Source organism: Phocoena phocoena, chromosome 10 (genome assembly GCF_963924675.1).
Source record: "Phocoena phocoena chromosome 10, mPhoPho1.1, whole genome shotgun sequence".
Classification (NCBI taxonomy): Eukaryota; Metazoa; Chordata; class Mammalia; order Artiodactyla; family Phocoenidae; genus Phocoena; species Phocoena phocoena.
In genome coordinates, this window is record NC_089228.1 from 78,400,458 (window position 1) to 78,428,291 (window position 27,834).

General features: G+C 46.7%; 1 protein-coding gene across 3 annotated transcripts; it reads left to right on the forward strand.

Annotated features, from left to right (window-relative positions):
• Nucleotides 1-357: 357 nt before the first annotated feature.
• Nucleotides 358-27,810, forward strand: TFAP2B (transcription factor AP-2 beta). 3 transcript variants are annotated; one of them, XM_065886421.1, is made up of 8 exons: nucleotides 358-508; nucleotides 754-991; nucleotides 5,403-5,861; nucleotides 10,635-10,695; nucleotides 18,171-18,390; nucleotides 19,918-20,036; nucleotides 22,166-22,307; nucleotides 25,177-25,502. In XM_065886421.1, the coding sequence occupies exons 2-8, from the start codon at nucleotides 911-913 to the stop codon at nucleotides 25,475-25,477; spliced, it is 1,383 nt and encodes a 460-aa protein (XP_065742493.1). In that variant the 5' UTR covers nucleotides 358-508; nucleotides 754-910; the 3' UTR covers nucleotides 25,478-25,502. The 3 variants fall into 3 exon arrangements, with proteins under 3 accessions (XP_065742493.1, XP_065742494.1, XP_065742495.1); XM_065886422.1 differs by lacking the exon at nucleotides 358-508 and adding an exon at nucleotides 27,788-27,810 and having other exon boundaries at nucleotides 911-991; nucleotides 25,177-25,436; XM_065886423.1 differs by lacking the exons at nucleotides 358-508; nucleotides 754-991 and adding an exon at nucleotides 3,753-4,222 and having other exon boundaries at nucleotides 25,177-25,481.
• The last annotated feature ends 24 nt before the right edge of the window (nucleotides 27,811-27,834 follow it).

The window sequence follows — 27,834 nt, forward strand, 5'->3', positions numbered from 1 at the left end:
GAAGGCTTGAAATTAATATTGTGTTGTTGTGCACGTATGTTGCTCCCTACATCTGAAAAAAGAAGAAAAGAAAAAAACCTTCATAAAATGGAGACTTCAGCCAAGAAAAGAATGGCACATGAAATCCATTGAAAATACAGACGAACAAACAACCCTTAAACGATAAGCAGTACAGACTGAGGTGCTTCATACAGTGTTTAAGGTTTCAAATTTGTTGGGCAGAATGACCGGAAAATATGAGAAATGGTCACTGTGGTGAGCCGGGTTTTTTGTTCTACAGTGACTAAGGTACAGTGAAAAAAAAGAAAAAGTTGTGTAGCCATCAACACAGAGAGATCACCCTTAAAATCCCCAAATCCAGCTTTCAAAACCCTCCTGCTGAACAAACAAGAAGAGGAGCTTTTGTGTTTAAAAATCTCAGTAATGGTCCCCCTTTAAAAATCTACATAGAAAATGGGGGACTGTTGGCACCCTGGTTTCTCCTTATGAACTGTAAAGACTTTAGTCAGTGGCTACAATGATTCATCATTTTCAATATAGAGGTTTTTAAATGTCTATATTTATATTAATCACACTGACCGACTCTCTCTCCTTTAAATGCATGTTTAGAGTCTGTAGGCTCTGTGTGACCCAGGGGTGCTTATATAACTAAATGTGGGTGTCTGGGTATAAATACATGTTTATGATTTTTATAATATATATGTCTGTGGGTTGCATCTAACTCCTGTGCGTGTAATAATGTTTTTCTCTCAGCTGAGGCTTACTTCTCCAGCCTATTGTTTGAGACAACAGATATAAGTTGCGATGGGAGAGGAGCGTCGGATTTGGTGTGTATCCCCCATTTCCAATTATAGATGGATCATTACAGACAGCGGAGTCCTGAGAAGCCAGACATCTGCTCCTCACATGAATGCACTCACCTCCTAGAGACCCGGCTGCCATCATGCTCTGGAAGCTCGTGGAGAATGTCAAGTACGAAGATATCTATGAGGTGAGCCGACACCCCCGGTTGCATCTTAGAGCTTTGCAGATAGAGAATTTGAGCTTCTTGACACCCCCAACTCATCTATATTTTTAAGCTATTTGCTCGTAGGTTTCCGGTTGGTTTTCTCAGCTTTCTCCAACTTTTGGAAAAGCTGGCTTGGGGAAACTTCGCTATTCTGAAAAAGGACTTTAAGGTGGAAATCTGACTACTTTAACTTAGGGGATTTCTCTTTTTTTTGTTATTTTATTTTTCTTTCTTCGTCGCCCCCCCCCCTTTAGGATCTGATGGGGAACAGTGGTGCTAGTGAATGTGGGCAGAGAAAATAGAGACTGATAAAGGCAGAGGCTCTCCACGTTTTGAGTGTGGGAGAGAATTAGGTTTTCAAGACTACTTCGTAACAGATTCGAGCTTTTAATTTTTATTTTCAATAACATTTTTGAAATCGATAACCAACGGATCCCAGTACAGGACGAAAATATAGAAGGAGGGAGGTCGACGGATAGACGGACAGATGGATAGATGGATGCAGAGACAGCACAAGCCAAGGAGCCGGAGCAGACAATTTTTAAATTTTCTTTTTTTCTCGTGTTTTGCTTCTTTGAGAGTCGGGGCGTCCAAACCACCCCATGTCTTCGCATTTTTAACGAAAATTTCTGCCCGGGTTGAGTGCGCACCGTTCTTTACCGTTGAGGCCAGGGAGACTCGGGTGGAGATGCTGCCCGAAGCCAGGCGGGAGCCTGCCTCCCCGCGGGCGGGGCGCCGCGGCCGTGCGCTCGGGTCTCGGGCGCCGACGGAGCGGTGGGGCGGCGGGGCTGCGCGTGGGCCGGGCTGCCGGGAGGAGAGAGGACGGCGGCCCAGGACCGCGGAACTTCGCTCCGAGCTCACCAGCCTGGGAGTCCCCGAATTAGGCGTGAGGGGAAGCGGGGAAGCGAAGATTCCGAGGAGACGTCGAGGGAGGGAAATGGGAAAGAAAAACTTGGCGGAAGGCGAAGAGAAAGGGGCAGAGGAGTAAGGGACGGGGAAGGTAGAAGCTGGCGAGCGGGCAGTAGTCGGAGGTCGGAAGGAGGGGAAGGCGGAGAGGGGAGGAGGACGAGAAGCCAAGTCTCGGGCGATCGGCGCGGGAAGCGCTCGGTCGGACGAGGCGGTCGCGATGGGACGCAAAGAGGATCCCCACCCCGCGGGGGACACGCCATCCCGCCGGCTCCGGGACGACTCCTGAAAGCCGGGCGGGGAGCCGCCTTGCGGACGCTAGAAACGGGCTCCTCCCGACGCCGCCGGCCCAGCCCCGCGACCCAGACTGCGGCTCCGCGGAGCCCGCGCGCGCCCCGCCGCTGCCCGGTTGCGTTTCGCAAGCAGCGCCCGGCGCCCGCGCTTGGAGCCTCCCAGCTCTGCCCAGCCCCGAATCCTGATTTTGGGGTGTGTGTGCGTGTGCGCGCGTGTGTGTGTGTGTGTGTGTGTGTGTGTGTGTTTGTGTGTGGGGAGAGAGAGAGAGAGAGAGAGAGAGAAAGAGAGAGAGAGAGAGAGAGATGAGAGGGAGAGAAGAGATTCGTCTTTCTGCGGAATGATGATTGGGGCTTTCCTTTCCTCTTTGTGGTTGTGTATTGACTGTAACGAAGAGCCGCGCCTCCGCCTGGTGGGGTTTGTTTCTGTTCGGCCTCCTCTTCCTTCTTTAACAGGCGGGATAATGGTCTAGTCGAAGGAGCTCGAACTGTCCTAAAGAATGTGAGCGCCCGAAGTGGGCTTGGCACGGGCGGGGAAGGGGCCACGGTGTAAATAGCTCAGGGTATACAGAGAGGGACTTCACTGGGTTCCGAAAAGTAAGCAGGATAAAACTCGTTCTAAGAGTCTGGAAGGTAGACTGGCTAAATGGGAAAGGAGGGAGGGAGAGAAGAAAGCAGGGAGGGAGGGAGGGAGGGAGGAAGAGGGAGGGGTGGAGTGGAAGAGGGAAAGAGGGCAGAATAAAGGGGAAGGGAGAGAGAAGACACACACACACACACACACACACAGAGAGAGAGAGAGAGAGAGAGAGAGAGAGAGAGAGAGAGAGAGAAATACTGCAGGTATTCCTATCTAACTAATTTTTCTGCTCAAAAAATATAGAACCCGCAGCCCGGTGGAAGGAGCCTATTTAAGTCGGGAGAAAGGTTGAACTTTAACAGAAATGGCAGTTAGGCCAGTTGAACGGGTTCCTGAAACATCCAAAAAGGTTTTCTGTTGCCCCTGGCTTTGCCTGGAAAGGATAAGTTTAGTGTACTTGAAGATTGACTGCATATATTTTAAATTGAAGTAAAAAAAAATCACAGACTGCAGGAGCACTAAAGAGGGAAAGGCTGCACGAGGGAGGGATGGAAAGCCCCCATCTCGCCTCTATCCTTTAATAAATAAGCATAATCTCCAGTATGCGTGAAAGTCTGCAAACGTCACTGTAAACAACCGGGCCCACCGGTTTACTTTGCTGTCCCCTCCGAAGGAGGAGGCAACGCCTTTTTATTTTGTTTTTTAATCTGCACGGGAAGCACCTAGGGCGATCCATTCTTCCCAGTAGGAAAGTCCCTCTCCAGGAACCAGGACACCTACGTTCTGCACAAGCCCCCAGCGATGCTCTCTCCCTCACCGCCTGGTCCAGGGGAGCAGGGGCTGCTTTACGCGCGTCCCCGGCTCAGTTAATTGAAGTTCTGCCTCTTTCCTGCTAAACTTTTTCCCCGGTCTGCCTTCGCCAGCCCCCTCGTCTGATTACATCTAGTAATTCTCCACTGAATGAACGTCATTTACAATAGTAGGGAGCTCTGCGCCCGCTGCTGCTTCACGCTCCATTTGTCCTCCATTCTCCCTTTAAAGTACTCGTGTAATATTAATAGTCATGAATATCAATTATTATGAGGAGGTGTAGGCAAGCGGAGGGAGGAAGGGGCGGCCGAGCAGTCTCAGCCCAGCTTCGGGCGGAAGAGGACTGCTTCTGGAGCCCCGAAGAACCGCAGAAGAAAAAAGCCAAAAAAACAGCAAGAGACCGATGAACAGCTCTGTGTGTGTGTGACAGGCGACGCCAATCTCGTTTGGTGGGGGGGTAAAATTTTTTTTTTTTTTGATGGCTTGTCCTGGAAACACCTCAAGCTCGGCTCCTGTGTCCAGCTCGTTTCTCTGCTGGACTCCTTGATTTTTTTTTTAAAATCATTGTTTGATTTTGAGCAGTAACCAGGCTTTTTTTTCCAGATGTTAGTGCACACCTATTCGTCCATGGTGAGTCTGGATTCACGTTGTACCAGAATTGCATGCTCCCTCCTCTTACTGTCTCTCTGTCTGTCTCTTGTGTGTGCGTCTTACTCTCTCGTCTCTGTCTTCCTTCGAGCGCCTTTGGCTTGGTAATTTAGCACCATAATTGGACGAGGCTGCAGCTGCTTCTCTGCATTGTGTGTTCGTCTGAGCTCCATGAGTCAACTGGGGAGAGGGGGGAGGCCGAACAGAAAAACTTTTTATTTGCCATTGCAGTTTGGAAATTTAGGTGACTATTTCTCCAAAAAGAACCATGGGGACTATACCATGACATTTCCACAGAGGAGAGGGAGAAACTCACACACACACACACACACACACACACACACACACACACCTCTCCCCCCTCCCTTTTCACTGAGTTTAACACTCCACTTAGGACCAGCGCTAAGTTGTCTGGGCCTTTATTTGTTCTTTTTTTTTTTTTCTCCCCCTCCCAACCCCAGGTCCTTCATCTTCACTCCCTGGAGTAGGACAGCAATAGATATATTTAGAAAAGCAACCTTAGAAAAACTCCTGTGAACCACAGTTCAACTTTAACAGGGACTCAGGATATGATTTTGAATGAGATCCATTTCAATCAAACACTACATAAATTATTTAATTCCTCTTGGGGAGGGAGGGGGGACTGGAAACTCAGATCAGGCAGATTCCTGGGTCTCCTGGAACGACCAAGTCGTGTGGGGAGCTCCTGGTCAGCCGGCTGGGTTAGGAAGAGTAACAGCAAAGCCAATAGAATGAAGTTTTATTGGTCATGCTTTGGGCCTCTGGAAGAGTTAGGAAAAAATAGTTTAAAACACCCAGAAAAGCAAATACCCTATGTCAGACTCCTGAATTTTTCATTAGGGAATTGAGAATCTCCCCCCATACACACTGTTACTTTACCCTCACCCCTTTTGCCGGTTTTGCACCCCAACAGAGGGCTTAGATGTTGGTTAAGTGGGTGATTCTCCCCCTTTTCCCCCAAAGCCTCGCATTTGGAATTGCTGAAATCATGTACCCTCTGAGTCAGCTTGGGAGTCTAAGTTTCAGACTCTTGCGTCCCCTATCTCGGGAAGAAGAAGATGCCGTAGGCGGGCTTCTCCATTTGTCGATTGTATTTTTTCCTCCCCTTCTCTCTCTCTCTCTTTCTCCTCTCCGCTCCCAGGACAGGCACGATGGCGTCCCGAGTCACAGCTCACGGCTCTCCCAGCTGGGCTCGGTGTCCCAAGGACCTTACTCCAGCGCTCCGCCGCTGTCCCACACGCCGTCGTCAGATTTCCAGCCACCCTACTTCCCGCCCCCCTACCAGCCGCTCCCCTACCACCAGAGCCAGGACCCCTACTCCCACGTCAACGACCCCTACTCCCTGAACCCCCTGCACCAGCCCCAGCAGCACCCCTGGGGGCAACGACAGCGGCAAGAAGTGGGTTCAGAAGCCGGCTCTCTCCTGCCCCAGCCTCGGGCCGCCCTGCCCCAGCTCTCGGGCCTCGACCCCCGGAGGGACTACCACTCAGTCCGCCGGCCAGACGTGCTCCTGCACTCAGCACACCACGGCCTGGACGCGGGCATGGGTGACAGCCTCTCGCTGCACGGTCTCGGCCACCCCGGGATGGAAGATGTCCAGGTAACGGCACACAAACAAACACACAGTAAACAAATAACAAATGCCCCGGGTGGGGGGACAGGCGGGGAGGGACAGCTGTGTCTCCTTTGGGGGAGGAAGTATTCATCTTTAGAACAGCACCAGCTGGACACCACGTACGTAACTGTGTGTATACGTGTATGGCTCTCTAGTGGCGATTTCTGGAGGTCTGATGATGAAAGCCAGAAGCACTAGAAATGAAAGAATGAAGAAGAAAAATATATGTGTGTTTGGCTAGTTTAGGATCATCAGAATCAAGGCTAGATGTTTTTGTCTTGCCTTAGCTATGCGACTCCTTCCTGTTCTCTTGCGCTTCGTGCGAGCAAGCTGGGTGCCCTCCCCAACCCACCCGCTCTGCATGCCCAGTAGTGGGCCTGGGCCCCCTGACATGGCAGGTGGAGTCCTGACTGCCTGAAGCTACAGCATGGAGGTGCAGGGACCTCTATAGAGGTTCTTGCTGGATTTGCAAAGACTTTGTTGAGCATGACAACGCACAGTGGAAGAAAAACATGTGCTATTGTGTCCAAGCCAGGTCTTACTTTGAATGTCCCATAAGCTGTTGAACCCTTTTCCAAGATAACTGAGTTCCAGGGTCATTATCTGAGAAATGGAAGATTTGTGAGGAGAGACCCAGAAAGTCATAATTCTGTTTGGGAATTCATGAGGACACATGATTTTGGAGATTCTTTTCCCCCTTTGGACCATTAAGCGACTGTGGAGCAATGTTCTCCACATCCCTCTCCAGTCCTCCTTTCCACTAATACCCTCTCCCCAGTGTCACCACCCCAGTTGAAGAGGCATCATATGTTTGTTTCTTAAAAGGCTCCAAACACTCCCCCACCCACTCACTATCCCATCTGCAATCTACACAATGGAGCCTGATCTGGTGGAGAATACTTGGTTAAACTAAACAAAGGAACATCAAAGAAATGATTTATAAAAACTCTCTGGGTGATTCTGAGCAGGTCTCCTTTTCCTCCCTAATTTAAATAGTCTCCAGAAAAGATAAATATGGTTGAAAGGTATTCAATGGATCCTTCGGTCTCATTGGCATGGTTGTATATATTATGCATCATTATGGACATACCTCTGAAGAAAAGGAAAACAATATGGGAAAGGGAAAGGGAAAGGGTGCATGAGTCCTTCCTCTCTACCTTGCTGAAGAAAATGTATTTTGAACAGTTAAAATGTGGGGACAGAATTAAATGCTGTCTGTGTGTAGTCTATGATGGCTTACTGCTTTAAAGGAAATTCAGTTATTTAATATTTCCAAAAATGACAGAATCACCTGAGTTGTGGCTGGATTTACCCATAGTCATAAGAATGGCAGTTTTGTTGATTTAGGCGAGCTTAACTGTCCCTGTCTGGAGATAATGCTGATTTCAGAATATTATATGAGAAAGGAAATCTTTAATCGTGGGGTTTTTTTAATGCATTGGGGTAATATATGTCTGGGGGGAAAAGTTTTTAAATTAACCTTTCTGGGTACGGTTCAAAGTGCTAGATAATGAAAGTGGATCAACTCATCAGCATTGCTGTTGGCAATGCTGCACTGGCCGTGTCACTGCACTGGGCAGGCCTAGTGGTTTAGGCGACGGAACCCAAGGATTGCGCCCAAAGAGGGAACAGATTTCTTTGGTTTTAGTTTTTTGTTTTTTGAAAGAGAGAATTGTGAGAGGTTTGGAGTGTTTGGTCAAATGCAAGGGGCCAGAGAAAAACAGGGCCAGGTCGGTGTGCATTTGGGAGAGCACCCTTGTCTGAGTTGTGGCCGGAGCTTAGACCCGGGAGGTGAACAGAGCCCAGAGCAGAGACGGCGCAGGCCCAGGGCCCTCGCTGCTCCCCGCCCACCCCACCTCTCCCCGTTCCTCCCCAGATGCATCCCAGCAGGTCGCCTGGCGAGGTGGGGAGGCCCTCGGGACTTTCTCGGATCGACCCTCACTGCAAGGGGTAGCGGGGGATACACTCTGCGCCCGTCCCAGGAGGGGAACTACAGGGGCTGGGGCGATCTCTGTCTCCGCCGTGATGACAGGCGTCCTGAGGCCGGGGTGTGGTTGACGTGACACGGGGCAGGTGACAAAGAAAGACAGGGGAAGAGATGGACCTAGGACCAGACCCTCGAATCCAGAGGCTCTGCCTCCTCCGTCCAGTCTCGGAGGATCCACTTCTGACTTAGGAATCTGGAACGCGGTGGGGGACGGCGGCTGAAGTTGCAGGAGCTGATGGCGGTTTCGGCGTTTCGCGTTTCCTGCAGCTACGGGATGCGTGGGTTGCGCCCCACCTGTCTGTAAAAGGGACCAGGGGTGCCTCAGCCTGGACCCCAGTCACTCGTTCCATCTCAAGGGCCTGTTGTGTGTGCTGGATCCTCCTCCCCAATCCAGCCGCGGATCAGGCAGATCCCAGGGCGCTGCCGGGCCGGGGGCCCCTCACACCCAGCGGTGCTCACCTGGCCTAGGGCTGAGTGGAGATGTTGTGTGACCCAGACACACGCGCGGGGCCACCGCCCCGACCGTGAGAGAAGCAAATGAGGAGAGCTAATTAACCAAATGCTTCTAATAATTTTTTAAATGAAACTATAAAACCCTGTCAATCTTTATTTCAATTTACTCACAGGGGCTATTAAGCCAGCAAATCGCTGCTTGGGTTCTGGGTATGCTACATTCTACCCATTGTGTGTGTGTGTGTGAGCGCGCACGTGGGGAGGGGGGCAGTGTTTAAAAGTCAGAAAAACAGCATCAGAAAGAAAGAGAGCGTGAGGTGACACCTAGTTTGGAGCTTGTTTAGTTGCTGTGAACACCTCTTTCCTTCTTCCGATCTTTGCTCTCTAACCTCTCATCACCTTTACTACCTCAGAGTGTAAACATATAAGGATGTTAAGTCAAAGCCCTTACACACACACACACACACACTCAAACACACCCTAGTGTCTTAAAGCAACCCCTGGTATCACTTTTAACTAAAGAAGTCTAGTAATTACGAGTCGGAGTCGTTTTTCTGAGCTTCCGCACTCAGTCCTAATTAAATCTTTACGATCCTCCCTGTGACGATTAAGCGCCGGCATGCTGCGTGAGTATCCTGTACAAAAACCCAGCAGGCGTCCGTAATTAGATAGAAAATCAGACAAGAGCCTTCTCATTAACTACCACAACTACCCCACGTCGCTGATGGGGCGTATATACATATTTACGTACCGACGTGAGGGTGAGGTGTGGGCGCTCACGGTCCGGGGCCTGTGAGATCGCGGGTCTGCCCACCCACAGACACAGGCGAATATTTCTGTTCCGCGTGGACACGTCGCCACTGTAGACACGTGAGCACAAAAGGCGTGAATCGTCTGTGTGCGCACCCGTGTGCATGGTGGGGTCTGCTGGGAGTTCCGAACAAGTTACATGAAGCATTTTTCCTTTTTTTTTTTAAGCGTTGTTACTATTTCTTAAGTTGGAGATGGCATGTTGCGACATGGAAAATGGGCCTTACGGAGAATAACAATTTCCCCCATCTCTCTGAGAACAGAAGAGTGGCTATGAAAAACGAAAAGAAACAAATGAACATGACCCCTCCATGATTAGATCATCTCGTTTCTAATGTGCAGCTTGTTTGGGGTACACAGTCTCTTCCTTGTGATGAACACACGCCCTGTCTGGGGACGCAGCTTGAGTGGGTGGGAAGTGCTGTCTAAACACAACCCCCCTTACAAGCCCTTTGCTTTTTACTCCTCTGTAGAGTGGGTGACAGATTAGTCCAAACGTAGGTGTCTAAGGATCAAGGAAAGCAGCTGTACGTGGCAGAAAGGCCTAGCATTGATTTTTCTCTTGGGAGTAGGGGGAGGGAATCCACTGCCTTTGGGTGCCCTGGGATGCACGGCTAGAACCCTGTTCTGGTGCATCCTGACAGTAAGAATATCATTCTAACAGCTATGTCCCCTCTGAAATGCAGCCAACAACTAGGGTCGAAACTTTCCTTCTCTGGGATGAAAATGGCAAGGAAGGTGAATGTTCTTTGCCATTACCCAGGTGCTGACTGGGAGATCCTCCGTGTGTGTGTGTGTGTGTGTGTGTGTGTGTGTGTGTGTGTTGGTGTGTCTGTAGTCACTGCCTTTCTAACAGGTGTGCTTCTTGCTGGGTAGCAGAGGTGGCAGGGTTGGGAGGGGAGCAGATTGTGCAGGTCCCCCCAAGCGATTGTCCTGCAGCAGGAAGCTCACCCAGCACAGGGATGTGTGTGAACTGCAGTGGGTGTGCGGTCCTGACAGCCTGCAGACGTGTTCCTATGTGTTGCTGTTCACATTCCATTCCAAATTGCTCAGACTTTAATTAAAATCCTATAACGTAAACTATTATGTATTTGTAAAATGACTCTGGGGTTAAGATGCACTGGGATAGCATAGAAAACAGAAACTGCTCTGACTAATATTGGTGAAAATCTTTCAGTGCTGCCAGATTTTCACAACTCATAAGAGCAAATAATATAAAAGTTTATGTGTCTATGTAATATCTATGTTTAACGTAATAACTAAACCAATCCTGCATCCCAGATGTCTCTCACAGTTTCCTTTTTCCTCTTCTTCCATTGGAAGAATTTATAATTTGGGTGTATTTCATTTCTGTGTCCATTTGGAGGTAATAATGATAATAATAAAACCTCCCTTTGTGAATTAATATAAATGGAAATAACAGCAACTCCAGTTTGGAATGACATGATTTATGAGTGTGATTCTTTAATATCCAGTCGATTTGAATAGTGATGTTTTTATATTCACAGTCAGTTGAAGATGCCAATAACAGCGGCATGAATCTATTGGACCAGTCTGTCATAAAAAAAGGTATGGATTCTTCCCCCCGCAAAGTAAGAAAAGTTTCCTCTGCGTTCATGTCTTTATGATGAGTTTTCACTTTGAAGGATTTCATTATTTTATAAGACACAAATGTTTGTTCACAATCATAGCACAGCGACTATCTGGATGAAAATGCCTGTTGGGAAGAAGGAATGGGGGTGGGGGACCGCAGGGAGAAAACCGGATGAGAGAGACAGAGGAACAGAAACTATTGCCATTTTTCTCACAGTACCTTCGCTAGCAATTCTGGATACATTGTAAATAATTGAACTACCATCACGTATGGAACTGGCTGGGAGACACTGCTTTCAAAAATATGCTATAATTATTTCATTGATAACTGGAGTTTGTTGAGCTAAACCCTATGCCATTAGGGGTAGCTCCTTCTGTCTTGGCCTTTGTATTTGATTTTTGGGGTGGTAATTTTGTTCCCAGTTCTCTGTGTTTTATGAGTTGTTTCTTCAGATTTTTTAAAATTGTGCCAAATGTGTTGCTAAATATGCTCTTCCTGAGAAGCTGAGCGGAGCTCTGCACATTTCTCAATCTTCTTACATATGCATTCACGATTTAGTGTGACTGTGGAATCACCCCATACTGTTAAAGGGCATGTGATATTAACAAATGTTTGCAGTCTCTTGTACAGCTGTAAGCAAAATAATTAACTAATTAAACTAATTAAATGTAATTACAATAACTCATTTCAGGCGTATTGCAGCTGCTTAATTTTTTCCCCCCTCTTCTCTGACAGTCACAGAGAGAATGCCTGGCGATTAGGATGGCTGCCTGCCGAAAGGTCCCAATGTCACTCACATGCCACAAATTTAGGAGTTTGAATGTGTAAACAGTGCAATCTTTAATTATCACAAGAACTGGTATTTGGAGCTACAATTTTAACTACTGTAACCCTTTCTTATCGATGCTGGAGAAGGCCTGTCCTTCTGTTTGGTGTCAAAAATCCCTAGCTGCAGTCACTTCTGATTCATTTGAGCCAGAGGACGTTCACAGAAACAATTAAAAGAGAAAAAGATGTTTCAGAAAGTAATGCAGAATCAAGCCGGTAGCATAGGAGGGTTGTGAAGGATTCCAAACAGGGTGAGGTGTTCTCAATTTTCTTCTCTCACAAAAGCAGAAAAAGTCGCTTTGAGAGGTGGGAGGTGGGAGGCGGAAGCTGTCCCTGAAATGATGCCATTTGGCTTTGGAACGTAATATCGCCAAGAAGACTACTAGGGTTTGGGGCAAAACTATTTTAAGTGTTGCTCCAAACATCTCTTCTGCTCTTCTTTAGATAGTATCGTTTGGGTTTTTAATGCCAGGGGTTGGGTTTGCTGGGACACTCAGGCTCATGCTTTGATTTGCAACTGTGCTGACAGCTCACTTTCACCATTTCCTCCTGGGTCTTCTCTTCTGGTTAATTGCTGGTTGATGGGAGGTGGGTATGGGGAGGAGGAGAGGCGCTTCTTCATTGGCTTTCTTGGTTTCTTTTCTGTTTTAGTTTCCATCCCTTTTCACGGAAAGCTAGAACCCCTTAGCTCGGGGTTCTGTATCCTAGAAACAGCATTGGGGCTGGCTGTAGGGCATGCCCAACTGATGACCAATCAGAAATGTTCTTAACAGCCAGGCCAATAAAAATATTTGGAACTTAGCTTACCTAACAAAATGGAGCTGAAAATATTCTTAGATGTGGGATGCTTTGGTTTCAGGGCTTGTATGTGTTTGTCAGTGAAATGTGAATACGTATGTATATGGGTATCTCCAGGAATAAGAAGAGGAGAATGCTGACTGTCACTGGTTCTGTTCTGGAAACTCAGAGTACTTTTTATGGCCTCCAGAATCTTTTTTAAAAATGTGCAGCTTGAAGTATCTAAGTGGCACCCCAGTCATTTTATTGATTTAGGGAGTGTGGTATGAATATAAAGTGTGAGGTCAATTCTATTATTTAGTATTTCAGGTATTTGCTTTATTACATGATGAAAATATACTAATATATTTTTATCTTTAGAGAGCCATGGGCAAAAGAGGAATAAGTGGTTGATTTACTTTTCTAGATCACTGTGAATCACTTAAAATAAGGTTATGGGTTCATTAGCTCCTTCCCTGCCCTCTGGTCTCCCGTCTTTGCCCCTCCGCCACCTTTATGAGGGATGACTCCCAGAGATTAATTTCATAAAAGAGGAGGTGAGAACGTTTCCTGAACTAAATTTCAACAACTGGCAAGGGACTAGGTTGCTTTGTTTTCTAATGGGCTTTTAGAGAGATTTAAAAAATTCTACCTTATTAATAAAAAAGGCAGCAACTGGCCCAGGTTTAGGTGTCTCTGCTTCTGTGTGATGTATTGAAGGCGGAAGACTTAGACATAAAGGATATATGTCTCTGTGTGTGTGTCTCTCTTTCTAATTATGGAAGGTCTCCCTCCTAAAACTTAACCAGTCCAATTTCCACCCGTGTTGATATCACCCCATAGATTGTAGGTGAGCTCTCTCGTTATGTTTGCTATCTGGGCTTAGCTGACATTTCTGAAGTAATTTAGTTAAGAGGAAATGAGTTGTTCCCAGTAGAGAGAGCAAACGAGTGGAGTGAAAGGTAGCCAGCGTGATAAATGGCTCTTTCATTTGAAGATCTCCAGAGCGCGTTTACGGCTAATTTTCTGTATTGGCCCCCTTTGAGCTATTAATGCAGTCGGCAGGGACGGGGGCCCCTCTCCTCTTAGCTGCCCCATTAGAGCTCCCATTAAGCCAGTGAGTCTCAACTCCATGGCAGGAGTGGGGGGAGTAATGAAAGGTGCTTTTTAAACTCTCCTAATCTAAACCGGCAGAGGGTGGTTAATACGATTTGAAGGGGGCTGGTCCATGAGCAATCAATAAAGTAATAATGAGAAGGATTCGGTGCATTAACAGTCTAAAAATCCAACGAGACATTAAAAAATCATTCTTAACTCTCAGTTCCATTAAGATTAGGAATCTGGGCTGGGAGGGGACAGGGTGGTGCCCAGCTCACGTAAATGATCACTGCCACCATCCTACAGCCTAACCTAAAGGAGGCTCACCTAGGCTTTCAGAAAAAGTTTTTGGTGCAATTAGAGGCCAATATGCAATCGGCTTGACACCTTGGGTAGCAGAAAAGATGCTGGGATTTCTTGGAAAGGCCAGAGTGGCTGGAGTCCAAGGTCCAAATGTTGTGACTGTGGGGCATTTTCACTGGTCTTGGGGATATCTTGTTTGGTTAGTTTCAGTCCAACCTCCTGTTCTCTCCCACTTTTTTCCCTGTTAGTCTGGCCCCTTCCCCACATAAACACTTTGATTGGTGTGGATTTTCTCTAGATGGGGGGAGATATGGAAATTGCCAATTTCAATTACAAGGGGTTCTGTTGGGATTCCTCCTTCTGACCTAGGAGGTAAAAGCTCCCAGAATCTGTTGGAGCCTTTGAGAAGGGTATGAGTTTCCTCTGAAATGGAGAGGTTCACATTTCCAGAGCTGACTTGGATCCCAACTGGTATTTATTCAACTAGAGACTCTCAGCGACGTTTCCAGCCACCCAGGGAGTAATCAGAGTTCATAGAATTTCAAAGCTGGAAAGGTTAGACACTCTTCTCCAACTCCCATCCCCACCCCCCAGTGTGGAAACTGAGACAGAGAGAAGACAAATGATTTTCTCAAGGTCCCACACACCGAGTAAGTGATGGGACCTAACTCAGCCTCTTAGGCTTTGCCCCTAAAGGATGCCAACACTGGACGTTTTTTGTTTGTTTTTTTTTAAGTTCCAGCTTTCTCTGTGGGAATCCTTTTATTTCTCTTTCCAGGATTTCATTGCTCACATTTATACCCATGCTTTTATATACACGTGGAATAACATTTAGCCAACAGGTAGATGAGAAACAATGCAAGTATGAGGAAAGCGGTGATCTGCTGGTAAGAAGTAATTATTTCAAGCAATGCTCTACCTCTTGTGGCTTCCTGGTGTAGTTTCCACATCTAAGTCCAGGTACATTACAGAGGGACTTATGCTTCAATCTATTAGATGGGTTCATTTCTTCCTTCTCTTCCACCAGCAGGTCAGACCCACAGAGGACCTGCCTCCAGTCAAACACAAAGATCTCAAAGCTGTGATTTCATACTTAAGTTTAAAGAGTAAAGATGAAGAGCTAACTTATTAACACTTGGGCTCTATAGAGTCCACTAATGAATAAGATTTTCTCCAGTTTTCCTTCCTCTCTCTTAAATAAAACTCCAGTCCTTGTAATGAAATTTTTAATCGTTTTTTAAAGCTTTTTGTCTTTTCCTCCCATATAATGCAAGTTTAAAGAGAGGGGAGCAAATTTGGGAGGTGTTAACGTCCAGAAGTTGGCCATGCTATCCAACTGAGAACTGAAGAAGAAAAAAAAACCTCTCAGTTTTAATGTATGCACAGAAAATTGTAAACATGTAAAAAACTGAAAGCTTCACGCTGAGTTTTGCTATGCTCCATTTCCTTACCATTTCCTGCTGTCGCTTTAAACCTATCTTAGTCATCTCTGGGTTCCGTGAGCAGGGCAGTGCACTCATAATTACTAACAAATCAACCGGGCCCTGTTGCTCCCTGGGTTTATTGATAAGCTGGAGGAAAGCAGAAGGGAAAAGACAAAGAGGATAAAATATGGGGTTAATCAGCTGAGGAAAGCATGTGTGACAGTGGTGGGGAAGGTAGATGCTAACAGTAGGATGGACTTAGAAAAGCGCAGGGATAAGAAATACGTAGAGTCTGGTTTAGGGGACCAGTGCAAAGGCCCAGGTGGGAGAGAGGTTTAGAACCTGAGGACGGGAGAGTAGAGGGTGCAAACAAGATTGATACTTAAATTAGAAAATAGAAATACAACCTGAAGCACCTGTGCTCTAATAGTCTTGGTCTTTGAGGGGAAAAAACAACGCCACCCTCCTCTTCCCCCTCTCCCTAGACAGCAGAGTGCTGAGGGAGCTGACTGGGCGGGTGATGTTTAGGTGATAATGTATATGCAAAAACGTACAGCCCTGGGGAGGGAGCGATATACATTCCCCAGAGGAAATTGCTCTTGTCTGGTAAATCAGGCAATTAACAATAGTGAAATTAGAGGGCAGGTTATAGAATGTCTCTATAGACCTAGGTTTTCAGGAGATTTGGCACCTGGGACTGTGAAAAGCAGGTAGAATTCCAGTTCTCAGGAGATACTCAGTTATCCAGTCTGGGAAATAGGAACTGAACTTACTATTTTCAGCTCGGTGCTAAGGTGTAGGGCAAGCCATTAAAATATTCTTTCTAAATAGTATTTACATTTTAAAATGTTGCTGAATATCAAAGATGAGATTTTTTTCTACATTTTATTTCTGTAGTTCATACCATGTTAAAACTACAAAGGGCTGTCTATATTTTGCGGAAAAGTTTTTCCAGGGTTACCATGATTATATATTATTTGCTTAGAGTGCTTGAATATGAATCCGAAATATAGAAATCAGGACTGCAGTGAAAAAAAAGACATATTAAAATAGACGTGGATATTATGCAAGATAATTAAATGGCAGGGTGTTCCCACCCCAATCACTGTTTTTTTAAGTAAGTCACTTAAATCCGTATTTTACTCAAATTTAATTAATACACTTCAAATTTGCATTGGTTCACTCTCAAATGAGAAGCACTTCACTGATGAGACTATGATCAGGAGAATCAGAAAGAAGAAAGCCCCCTCTGTAACTCCCCACCACCACCGTGACAGGGCAGAAGATTCACTCTGGTACCTAACATCATTCATCTGCCCTGAGACAGACTCTGTAGACAGATCCAGAAATCCCAAAATGTCTACTAAGTAGTAGAAAAAGGGAATGCTTCGGTCTTCCCATCCACTTTCCTCAGAAGGCCCTTTCTGCAGGTGTTTGTAAAGGACCAAATGCAATTCATAGTGAATAAAAGATCTGGGACCTACCTGGCTTTTAGGAGTCTCTAAATAATCATGGAGGTCTGAGTGCTAGGGTCTGTGGTAGAGAGAATAAGCTGTTTCAAGAACCCTCAGGGTGGTTAGTCTGTTCTAGACAAGGGAGGTTATATAACTTATTTGGTGTGTGGGGTTCTAGGCTCCAGATGGTAGAAAGAGCATCTTTCTCTTACTAGAGTTATAGAATGAGACAGTCTTTATTAAAGAGGGGGAATGGAAGCATCCTTTTTCATGCCAGAAACATTGCATAAATCCCCTGGACTGGTGATCACCAAATAGTGCTTGAGGGGCTTCAGATCCCAATGGAAGTAGCTAAGGTGTAGGGTAAGCCAGGAGGGGATGTTGCCTGCCCAGTGGCTTCTAGAGCCTGCAGAAGAAAAACGGGCATCAGCAGTGTAGAAGTCCAAGGGAAGGAGACTGTCAGGGAACTGGGAGGCTGACCTTTCACTGTTCCTCATTCCCAGCTCATTGCCAGCCTCTGGTTCTATCAAGCCCCACCTCTTCCTGAGGTGCAGATGACACTGAAACACAATTAAACAGAAATACAGGCTGAAGAGACTGAATGCGCCTGGGTAGCAGTGGCAACCAGCTGTCAGCTCTTATTAACTTCCGCATAAAACATACCTTGAGTGCGGTTTGTTATCAATTACTTGCCGAAATGAAACAACTGGGGCAAGGCAAGACCGCTGCTCACATGAATTAGAGTGATTGGTTGATTGATCAGGGCACCTGTTGTAAATCATAACTGCTCCAAACAATCACCAGCCGGTGCTTTACATTAATTTGTAAACAAAATTCATGTCACCGCAGAATTGCTTTCACTGGAGAGGAGCATTTGGGTTCATTTCTAAACGAATCTGTTGTTAGGATGTTGGAAAGAATGGGATCCACTGTAGAGAAATGAGCAGCTCTTTGGGGCCCAACTCCCCTGTTTAATGGTATTATTTCTTGGCTGTTCTTGGGCAGGGTGACAGATGGTGCCCACCCTCCTGATCCTTGCCAGTGATGACCATAGATTTGTGTCCAATAGGAGAGAAGGGAAGGGTTCCCATAAAGACCATTGGTATTACTATTTTATATCATTGATAGGGGTGATCACCTTCAGGCTTCAGCACCAAATGTGATTATCAGGACACTAAGATTCAGAGAAGTTTAGTGAGATGTTTAAGGTCACACAGCCAGCACGTGATGGAATCGAATTTGCCAGGTTTCACAGCACAATCCAAACTCTGGGTTGCTTGTTTTTCTTGATTTGTGTAGTGAGCGGGACAGTGGCAAGCGACTCTCACATGTCCACACGCATGGGGTAAGTTTCCAGAGGAATGATGGCTTTTGCATTTGTTTGTACACAGTGCTCTGAACGCACCGCAGAACCACGGGAACAAACACTTCCTACTGCAGCTTTCCGCTTGGCTCCTGCCCTGTGGCCTCGCCCCCGCGCACTCAGCGACACATTCTATCGGCCGGTCACCAGGATCGAAACCCGGTCACCTTTATGGCTTTTTTTTTTTTTTTCTCCCTCTCTAGTTCCGGTTCCTCCCAAATCTGTGACTTCTCTGATGATGAATAAAGATGGCTTCCTGGGAGGCATGTCTGTCAACACCGGTGAGGTGTTTTGCTCGGTCCCTGGCCGTTTGTCTCTGCTCAGTTCAACTTCAAAATACAAAGTAACTGTGGGGGAAGTTCAGAGACGGCTGTCGCCCCCCGAATGCCTCAATGCGTCTCTCCTCGGCGGCGTCCTCAGAAGGTAACCCCCCGTATCAACCACTTTTTATACTGCGCGGTTGCCTAGCAACCGGATCCCTAAGTGCGTGCTGCGGACGCCAAGGGCTCCGCGCGCCCCCGCACGCTCCGCCTCGCCCTTCCGCTCACCTTGCGGGCCTGGGAACCTTCCACTTTCACTGCCCGGCACCTGGCGCCCCTCTTCCCATCCCCAGGACCCTTCGGGGCATTCTCTACCTTGAATGGGACCCACAACCTAAACTTACCTAAAACAGGAGTTTCATGGAGCAACCCCTTTCGTACCTGCAATGTACTCTGATCTCTACTTTGTTTGAAAGTGCACTTGGCGGCCGACTAAGTTTGTCCAGTCCCACTAATGCATTGTGCCCCGCAGTTTGTAAAGCTCTGTTCTAGACTGGTGTGACTTCCTTTCTTCAGTACCACCACCAGTAATAACAGTGACACCACTTTAGAAGTATTGACGATTATTCCTTGGGGCCGTTCATATGCTCCCCGATATTGGAGAAAGACAATCTTATAGACTCCTTGTGGAAACTGGGGAAGGAGGTGGCTTTTATCTTAAGATTCAACGCCTCCCCCAAAGTCCCTGCTAACGCCTGAACCCTTTGGTTAGTGTCCCTGATATGAAAGTGACATTGCATGAGATGAATTTTTCAAGGGGGTTGAAAGTCCCTTTCTTTCCTAAAAGTGGCTGGGTGAACAGTACAGCAAGAGAGGTCAGAGTAACTGTTTACTTCTTGTAGTTTTGCTCAGACCTTAGCACATAAAGGAGGGTTGTTGGGAAGCAGTAAGGGTGTGACCCACAGACTTTTCTCACTTTGAGTCCTTTTGCTCTGGTCTACTTTGTAGTTCAGTTTTCAACTGAGTCCTTTGAGCCCCACAATGTGGAAGTTTCTTTCAGTCACCCCTGGGCATTGATGGTGGGTGTATGAAACTTACTATGCGATTAAGTGAGATAATCAATATAAAGTGCTTATCACATAACTAAACTCTCTCTAATGCTAGTTTTAGTGTTATTATGACCATCGTCATTAGTGTCCTTCCCCCTTTAACCCAATTCCATTTTATAGCAACTCTTGACCTCTTCCTCTCAAAGCCCATCTGTTTCAGGCCAAGCCTTCTCCTTTCTGGACCACACAGTTCTTTCCCTTTTTTTGGCAAGGTTGTACTTGCCCGGTTTCTGCTCACCTCACTGGCTCCATGACAAGGAAAGAGCTGGGCTTGTGAATGTGCAACTTCTACCTTCTCTGGACCGACAACCTACACCCTAATTATTCCCATCTGGTATCTTTTTTTTTTTCCTCACCAGATAAAAAAAGTAAACGACTCAATTTTTTTTTTATGCTCTGTATTGCAGAAATTAAGCAAACCTCAGCAAACTATCAGCAAATAACCAAAAGGAAAAAAAAAAAAAAGTGCTAACCTCAAGTTAAAACCTCTTCAAGCTCCACTGGGCTTTAGATTGCTAAGTCTAAACTTTGTTTCAGGAACACTCTGAGGTTAATCAGAATGTTAATTCTTGCAATTTCAGAGCCAAATCGAAAAATGGGGGGAGATCTTTGCGAGAAAGGCTAGAAAAAATCGGTTTGAATTTACCCGCGGGCAGGCGCAAGGCAGCAAATGTCACGTTACTCACCTCCCTGGTGGAAGGTAAGCAAGACGTTTGGCCATTTCACGAAGTGGTGGAGCTTAACTGTCGGCTGAAGGCTGACATTTTACATGTTTTATGATTAACTGGAAATCATTGCAATTGTTGTGCCCTTTTGAGTTGGATGTCAAGCGATTGCTTGAGAGAAGTTCAAAGGTCCTTTTACTTAGAGGGAGCGGCAATTGTCCAGAGGCCAAGGGACAATGCAAGGGTCCCTGAGCTCTGGAGAGTGCTCAGGTCTAGTCTCCAAGCCAGTGTAGGGGTCGTCTCTGCCGCCAGGTGCAGGACATGGTGCCTGAAACACCCTCTGTATGAACTCCTGCAACAGTAACTCTGTAAGAAGCAATGTATTCTATACCCCTTCTCCTTCCCAGATTTTACCTGTGAGTCGTTAGTAGTAGAAAACACAGTCGATTTATGAAACTATTATTGCATTCATGACCTCTAATGGTTATTTTAAAACTCGTGTCACTCTCAGGGCCCCTATCTCCTGCTGATTACCTGGGACTTATTGTTATTGAAATACAGCTTTATAAGATCAGTGACCTAGGAAAAAGATGGGGTGGGGAGTGAGGAAACATGGAGGGGAGTCGCGTATGATCTTCAGCTGTGAATTTAAAGGCCCATACTTATAACAAGCACACTCTAATTTGCTCATCATTTCGGGCTTGCGGATGATATTTATGGTATGTAATAAACAGGATCTTCTCCACAGTCTAGAACAAGAGGCTCTGCATTTGAATCTGTGGGATGTGGAAGGGATAGGAAATAGAGCCAGATGGACCTAATGGAGGAAGTTGTAGAATTTTCTCTAGAGTCTAACATGTAGGTCTTGGTTTTTTCTTCTATTTTTATGGATATGATATTATGACACTCCTGTGGGGAGTTAGTTTTTAGAGGAGGGGATCTTAGAATATTTAGGCAGCAACCATAAAGTCATCACATTTACAGGCAATGCACTTTGCTATCTTTAAGGCAAAGTTGCCTGGCCCAAACTTACCCCCAGGGACAGCGGTCACTAAATTTCTGGACCACATTTATTAGTGGTTGACTCTTAGCCTGGGGTTTTTACTTTTTGCCCTTTAAGGCATTGCTAATATCACAATCTTCATTTTGAAAAGCAGTCAAAGTAATTTCAGCCCAAGACGGATTTAGGCGGAAAAGGAAGGAAACTGGAAAACGCACTGAAATGCCAATATTCATTTGGCAGTTTTCAGTGTTATGAGTTGTTGTAAGCACTCTACCTGAAGTCTTTGGTTACTATGCTGATGATGATTAAAAGTAAGTCATGCTCCTTAAAATAACATAGCTATGGGATAATTCAACATATCTCTTTTTCATGTCGGGATCTTCCCTTGAACCCCAAAGGCTGTGCTTTAAAGGGCAATAATGCTTTATTCGAAAGGGGCTTCCACATAAGTTAAGGAATCTTTCAGCTGTCCAGGTTTTCTATAGCTGCTGTGTCACCTTTGTGCAGTAGAAAGTCCTTAAGTAAGAGAATGATGGCAGGAACCTCTGAAGAGGAGAAACCTGAAACCTAACTGGCAGGAAACTGACAAGGAGATTAAATATTTCATTGCTGGATAGAAACGGATCCATATACGATTTACATATTCTTTAATATATGTGGACATAGACACACAGGCATCTATATTTGTATATATTAGTTATTATAGGAAGATACAAAAGATAGGAAGACTTTTAAATTTTATTTAAAGCAGGTGTAACAGATGCTTTAAAAAAGAAAGGGGGACTCTGGCTTGACTATCCAGCTCACTGTCTATCTAGGTGCAATTGTAAGGTAGTTCCTGAATGCCTGACCACCTTTCCCTTAAGACAAAGCCTGGGGTGTGGGAGACCTGAAGCTGTTCAGGGGATGTCTAGCTAGGACTTGGCTGGAAGGATGATCAGGGAGAGGCTGGAAAGAGCGGCAGGAACAAAGTTTGTTCCATCAACGTCAATTACGGTCTGAGAACCATGTTTAGTTTGGGCATCTGTCTCATCTTTGCTATTAACCCTTAACAGTTGGCCTCTTTTGTAAATAATAACAGAATTGACCAGGAAACGCCTCCTGCCCTTGGGATGGTCAGGGACTGGCTGCTGATTATTTCCTCTGCGGTTGTCTTTTCAGGAGAGGCTGTTCACTTAGCTCGGGATTTTGGGTACATTTGCGAAACGGAGTTTCCTGCCAAAGCTGTTTCTGAGTATTTGAACCGGCAGCACACGGACCCCAGTGACCTGCACTCCCGGAAGAATATGCTGCTGGCCACCAAGTGAGTGTCCTGGACTCGTGGTCCTCATCCCAGACTCCCAACCTGCGGAGCCGCCTCGCTTGGGGGGAGGCGGTGGGAGCGGCAGCGCAGACTTCCTCGGTGGGGCAGGGAAGCAGCTCAGTGGTGGAAAGCCCGTGGATGGCTGGCTAGGGAACCCTCCCCCCTCCGCCCCCCTCCGCACCCACCCCTCAGCGTTGATTATGGACTTCGTATTTGTGTGTTTTCTCTATTTCCTAGTTTCTGAGAGGGATGGCTTTATTAATCCGAATCCAGGCTTTTTACAATTCACATCCCCAACCCTGGGGATGGCAGGCAGACCTTTTCCGGTTGGGTCCCTGTTCCAGTTATTTCCTGCATCCCTGGATGCATATTTCTCCGTGGGGTCCACATCTCCCTGTCTTATCCACACAGCCACGCGTGCTCGCTCAGGGTGTCTATATGTCACCCACGTTCACCCATCTCTACCCGCAGCTCTAATTACTCTCTTTCCAACGTTGCTGTTTGGCATCTTCCACAGACGTAAAATTTACTACAACTCTAGAGGGGAAAATAGTAAATCTTTGGCTAAATTTAGGTCTAGAGCTCATTTGAACTTTTACAGTGGGTTTTCTATTTATTTGATTTACTCCTGTCTTTGGCTTCGATGTCATATTGCTGGTGTTTTATGGCCGGCTCAGGCCTGCAGTGGGCGGCGCTGCGTGCGCCCGCACGTTTCTCTCGCAGGCGCGGCCCAAACAGCGGCGCTCATTTATTTAGTGCTGGAGGACGCGGTTTGTTCTGTTGACAGCGTAATTTAAAGAAATATATGGAAGGCTGAAAAATCATTTGCTCAAATTTGTCCAGATGTTTTTGAGACGTGATTGGAATTTGATTGCCCCTTTCCGCAGGGTCAAAAAATATTAATGTCCCAGAACTTTAATTGCTTACAGACCCTGGTTTGGGCTTTGAAGATTTAAAATGTTTGACTCTAAGCATTTGTTCTCCTCAGTTCAGCATTTCCTTTTTGGCACTTTGGTAATGAGTACAAACTTCAGGAAAGCCTTTAACCATCTCTTCCAACGATCAAAACCTGGCACCCACCGTCTTTTTAGAAGGCTTTCCTCTGATGTACCAGCTAGCGATATAATAGATCTTTATCAGTAAATCGCCCTCTTACCCCTTGCCCTGGTGGCTAGTGGCAGGGGAACTGTTGGTGCTTTATAAAAGAGTAAAGGTACTTTGGGGAAAAAATAAAACTAAAGTGGCTAAATTAGATGACAGGATTCCACAAACAACTCTGTGGTTTCCCTAAGGAGTGCTTGTGGCTTCTCTTAAGGCCAGCAGCACTTCTTAACCTGGGGGGAGTATCAGAATCAGCTGGGGAGCATTTTCAAGGTAATTATTTGTGGACCTAGCCCCAGGCTCCCTGAGTGGGAATCAGTGAGGGTGGAGGCCTGGATGTGTGTCTTTGAACCCCACAGATGATCCTGAGGTATGTCTGACTTAAGAGCTGCCCTATTTAGGTCAGAACTGTTACCCGTTTCTTCCTGGTTGGGAGGATGTATGTATGCATTTTGAACAGAGAAACGAGTAGTGAGAGGATTCCTGGTAGTGTCCTCTACCCATCAGCCTTAAAACCAAACACCTTTTCTGGCTGCTGCAGGCTGGGGAGGAGGTATTCCATTTCTCCTCCTGGGAGTAATCCCCTGGGAAAAGGTGCCCCAGGGTCACTGACGTGGGCCTCCAGGTATCTGCCCTATTCACCTGTTGGCCAGGCCAGGTGTCACCAAGTGTCAGACTATCCCAGGGAGGCCTGTGATTGGCGTTCTGTAGTTTTTCTTTTCTCACCACCCTGGAGACCAGGTGGAGGCAGGCTGGCAGAAGTCTGCCAGCCTGTGAAAGGCTATGACCTTTGGGATGCCATACTTCTGACCACAAGGTGAACCAAGCCACTGGACCTTCAGGGCTAAAATCCTTTTGTCCACCTCCTATATTAAAAATTTCTCAAATAAGTTTAGTCCATAGTTAGGCACGCAGGATTTCTAAGGCTGGGAGATTCCTCTAAATTGTCAGTGCCTTGAAATAAAAACCTTCAACCATAAAAATCTACCCTCCCTGGAGTCTTAACCATCTACCTTTAGGTTTTATTTAAACAATGTGGGAATCCTTTTATATGGACAACAATATTGTTGTACAAAGATCTTCGGTAGCCTGTACTTTAAAAGGAAGGGGAAAAGGGGTGGTGGTGGTGGGAATACTTCCCTTCTCAAATGCTGCAGGTGAACAGCTTTTTGCTTTGAATGGAATCGGCATTCTCTCCTGGAATAAACAGTTGATTGCCCTGGGCCACGCAAGGCTCCAGCAATCTGCTTCTGTGCCAGGGACAGGCCTTGTGGCCCAGGGCCCTAACTCCTTCCCGGCTTTTTGAGTCTGATCACCAAGAGGTTGGAGAGGCAGGGGAGAGGAGGGGGAAAGGGCTTTTAGAGGAACTGTCAGGTAAGAGCTAAAAGTTACTGAAGATTGCAAATCAAACGCTAAAGCCTAGCACATTTCCCAAAGCGGGGTTTATGCAGTCCTGGAATGAAGGGGGAAAGACGGGCGGGGGGTGGGGGGAGAGGCCAGGCTTTGGGATGGAAGAGGTGCCTAAAATCCCCACCCCCGCTTTCCTTCCAGTCCCAGCTGCTCTAGAAGGGAGAACGCTGGGAAAGGAAACAGAGCGGAATCGCCCACATTAGCCTCGCTCTCCGGCTCTCCCGTGACTGGGCGCCCCTGGGCTCTTGTGAGCGTCTCCTTTAGAATGTCAATGACAACGACACTGAGGGTGGTTTTTTTTTTTGTTGTTGTTGTTTTGCTTTCTTATTGTTGTTGTTCCTCTCCCGCCCCTTTGCAGGCAACTTTGTAAAGAATTTACGGATCTGCTGGCTCAGGACCGGACGCCGATCGGAAACAGCCGGCCCAGCCCCATCCTGGAGCCAGGGATCCAGAGCTGCCTCACGCACTTCAGCCTCATCACGCATGGCTTCGGCGCCCCCGCCATTTGCGCCGCGCTCACGGCCCTGCAGAACTATCTCACCGAGGCGCTCAAAGGCATGGACAAGATGTTCTTGAACAACACCACCACTAACAGGCACACGTCTGGGGAAGGCCCAGGTAGTAAAACTGGCGACAAGGAGGAGAAACACAGGAAATGAAAAATTAAAAAAAAAAAAAAAAAAAGGAAAAATGTTTTAAATACAAAAGGAAAACAGAAAAAAATTTAATTTTAGCTCTAAAAATATTGGATTGGCTTTGGAAGAATTATATTAGGTAGAATACACATACAATCAAAGTTAAAAAAAAAAACAAAGCTAAATAACTTAAAAAAAAAAAAACTTAAGGCGTACCACGGAGCAACAGTATCGGTTCTCAGTGTCTATTTCAAGATACACTTGGAGACAACCGTCCGGATTTTCCACTTCGGTTCTTTCGAGCTTAGTAATACTGATAATAAAAAGAAAACCATGAATTTTTTTCCCTTTGGAAAATAAACATAAGACTAAACGTGAGAAAACGCTAACTTATTGGAAGAAAATCGGAGAAACCGTGTCGGTGTCAGTGCTTTGAGAGCTGGTTGACTGAGACGCACGAACTTTTTAAATTTTTAATATATTTTTAGGAAACTCTCTGGCAGTCCCCGCCCTTCCATCTCACCTCGCCCCTCTCCCAGCCACCCTTTTTCTACGTTGCCCTCCCTCCCTCCGGCTGTCACGGGAATCTTCCGGGATGAAAAGGCGTGTGGTTAGCCCTCTGGTGCGCTGTTGTGGTCCCCTTGGTGACCCCGCCCCCGCCCCGCCCTGTGTCCTTAACTCAAGGGGGCCCAACTCCGGGCCGTTTGCTTAATTAGGGAGGGCGAGGGCGGGCTGGGCGGGAGGCCCGCAGGGACGCAGGCGGTGGCTGCAGCTCTCGGGCCGGCTGGCCGAGGAGAGGCTCCCGCGGCCCGGCCGAGGAAAATCCGGACAAATAAGTTGATTCAGACTCCTCATCAGTTCTTTTCCGAAACGTTACTAGTTCCCAGCCTTGCCAGCATCTGCCTACAGAGCATCTTGCATTTGTTATCATATGTGTCATCTACCAATTTTAAGAACAATAGTAAAACCCAAACACAATATGAATACGTTGATTAGTATGTAATTCCTTCGGAGGGGTATGTACCATTTCATTCTCTTCTGTTTTCCAAAGCTTTGCCCGCATGGTTTATGAGCTTCTTCAAAGAGGACTTGGGCTTCCTACACAATCTATAAGGTACAGAGAAAAAAAAAATTCCGATCCCTTTTTAATCACAGCCTGTGTGTCAGAATTCTGCAGGTGCACTTCTTTAAAGAAGCTCAAAGGGAATAATTTAGAAAGTGGCCAATAAGAGATTGAAACAGCTTTGAGTCTAGTTGCTAACAGATACCTCAACACAGAATTCCGGGGAAGTGGGGAGCTGCTAAATGAATTTTAGGGGAGAGGAGTAAGTGTTCTTGGAGCCCAATATTTTAACATTATTCCCTTGCCTTTAAAGCGGATTCCATTTCCTTGGGCTCTTTGGTGATTGTGGGGAAAGCAGCAGCTTTGCTAGTGGTCGAGTGGTCGCGGGGAGGGGGTGGTGCAAGCTCCCGTGTTTCAGCAACAATTGCTTTCTTACAAGATGCTTTATGAATGAGGCGTTTTTTCCCCTCCCAGACGTGCACTTGTTTTTGGCAATAATGGTGAAATAATGCAAAGTGAAAGGAGATGTATTTCAGCTTTGAATGTTACTGTCTGGATACACTGGGACTATTCCCAGTGGATAAAGTTTCATACATTTAATATCTCTCACTTCTGGCAGCCCTGCTCCTTTCTTGGGCTTCACCTGAGCATTATCTTGAAATAAGATCTGAAACCCATTGTTCCCACCATCCCCAAAGCAGTGGGAAATCCCCAGGGGCGAAGGAGTGGATGACCTAGGTCTCTAAATAGAGTGTGCATGAACGCATCTCTTTAAACAAAGTAGGCATTAGGACCTTTGCAGCATCCCTTGAATATAAAGATCCAGAGGTTTGTTCTGCAGGATTTACAGTTAGGACCCACGGGGACTCTCAGGTCTGCTGCCCCATGGGCCTTGGCCTGGGGAGGAGGGAGGTTAGAGGGTTGGATTTAGGAACCTGCTGAGTTTTGCACTGACATTTTTATGGGGGGGCTGAGTTAGGGAGCTGGTTTCAGACCACCAGGAGGGCCCAAGCAATGGCTGATGTCAGACCCCAGCCCATCCACGTCAGCTTCTTTGGGGGCCTCTGGGTGTTGAGGGCTCAGCCATTGATGAGTTGACAGGAGTGCAAAGGCCGGGAACTAGACCTCAGGGAGCGTGTAGACACTCCATCTCTTCCCAGCTCAGAAGCCTGCGCCTTTGTCCGAGGGCCTGGCCGCTTGCATTAGACGTATTCTGATTGCCAAAGGCCGGGAGAAACCGCACTGAAAACCATCGTCTCCTTTCCTTGCAGGGCAACGCGCCCCACGCGTGTGACGTGCGAGAGACGCGATGGACGCG

What these genes read in the sequence shown, in the direction of transcription:
- TFAP2B (XM_065886421.1), top strand. Translation starts at nt 911, where the DNA reads ATGCACTCACCTCCTAGAGACCCGGCTGCCATCATGCTCTGGAAGCTC. An exon ending in AGTACGAAGATATCTATGAG is followed by an intron (nt 992 to 5,402) that starts GTGAGCCGACAC and finishes CTCCGCTCCCAG; the next exon opens with GACAGGCACGATGGCGTCCC. An exon ending in CCGGGATGGAAGATGTCCAG is followed by an intron (nt 5,862 to 10,634) that starts GTAACGGCACAC and finishes TTATATTCACAG; the next exon opens with TCAGTTGAAGATGCCAATAA.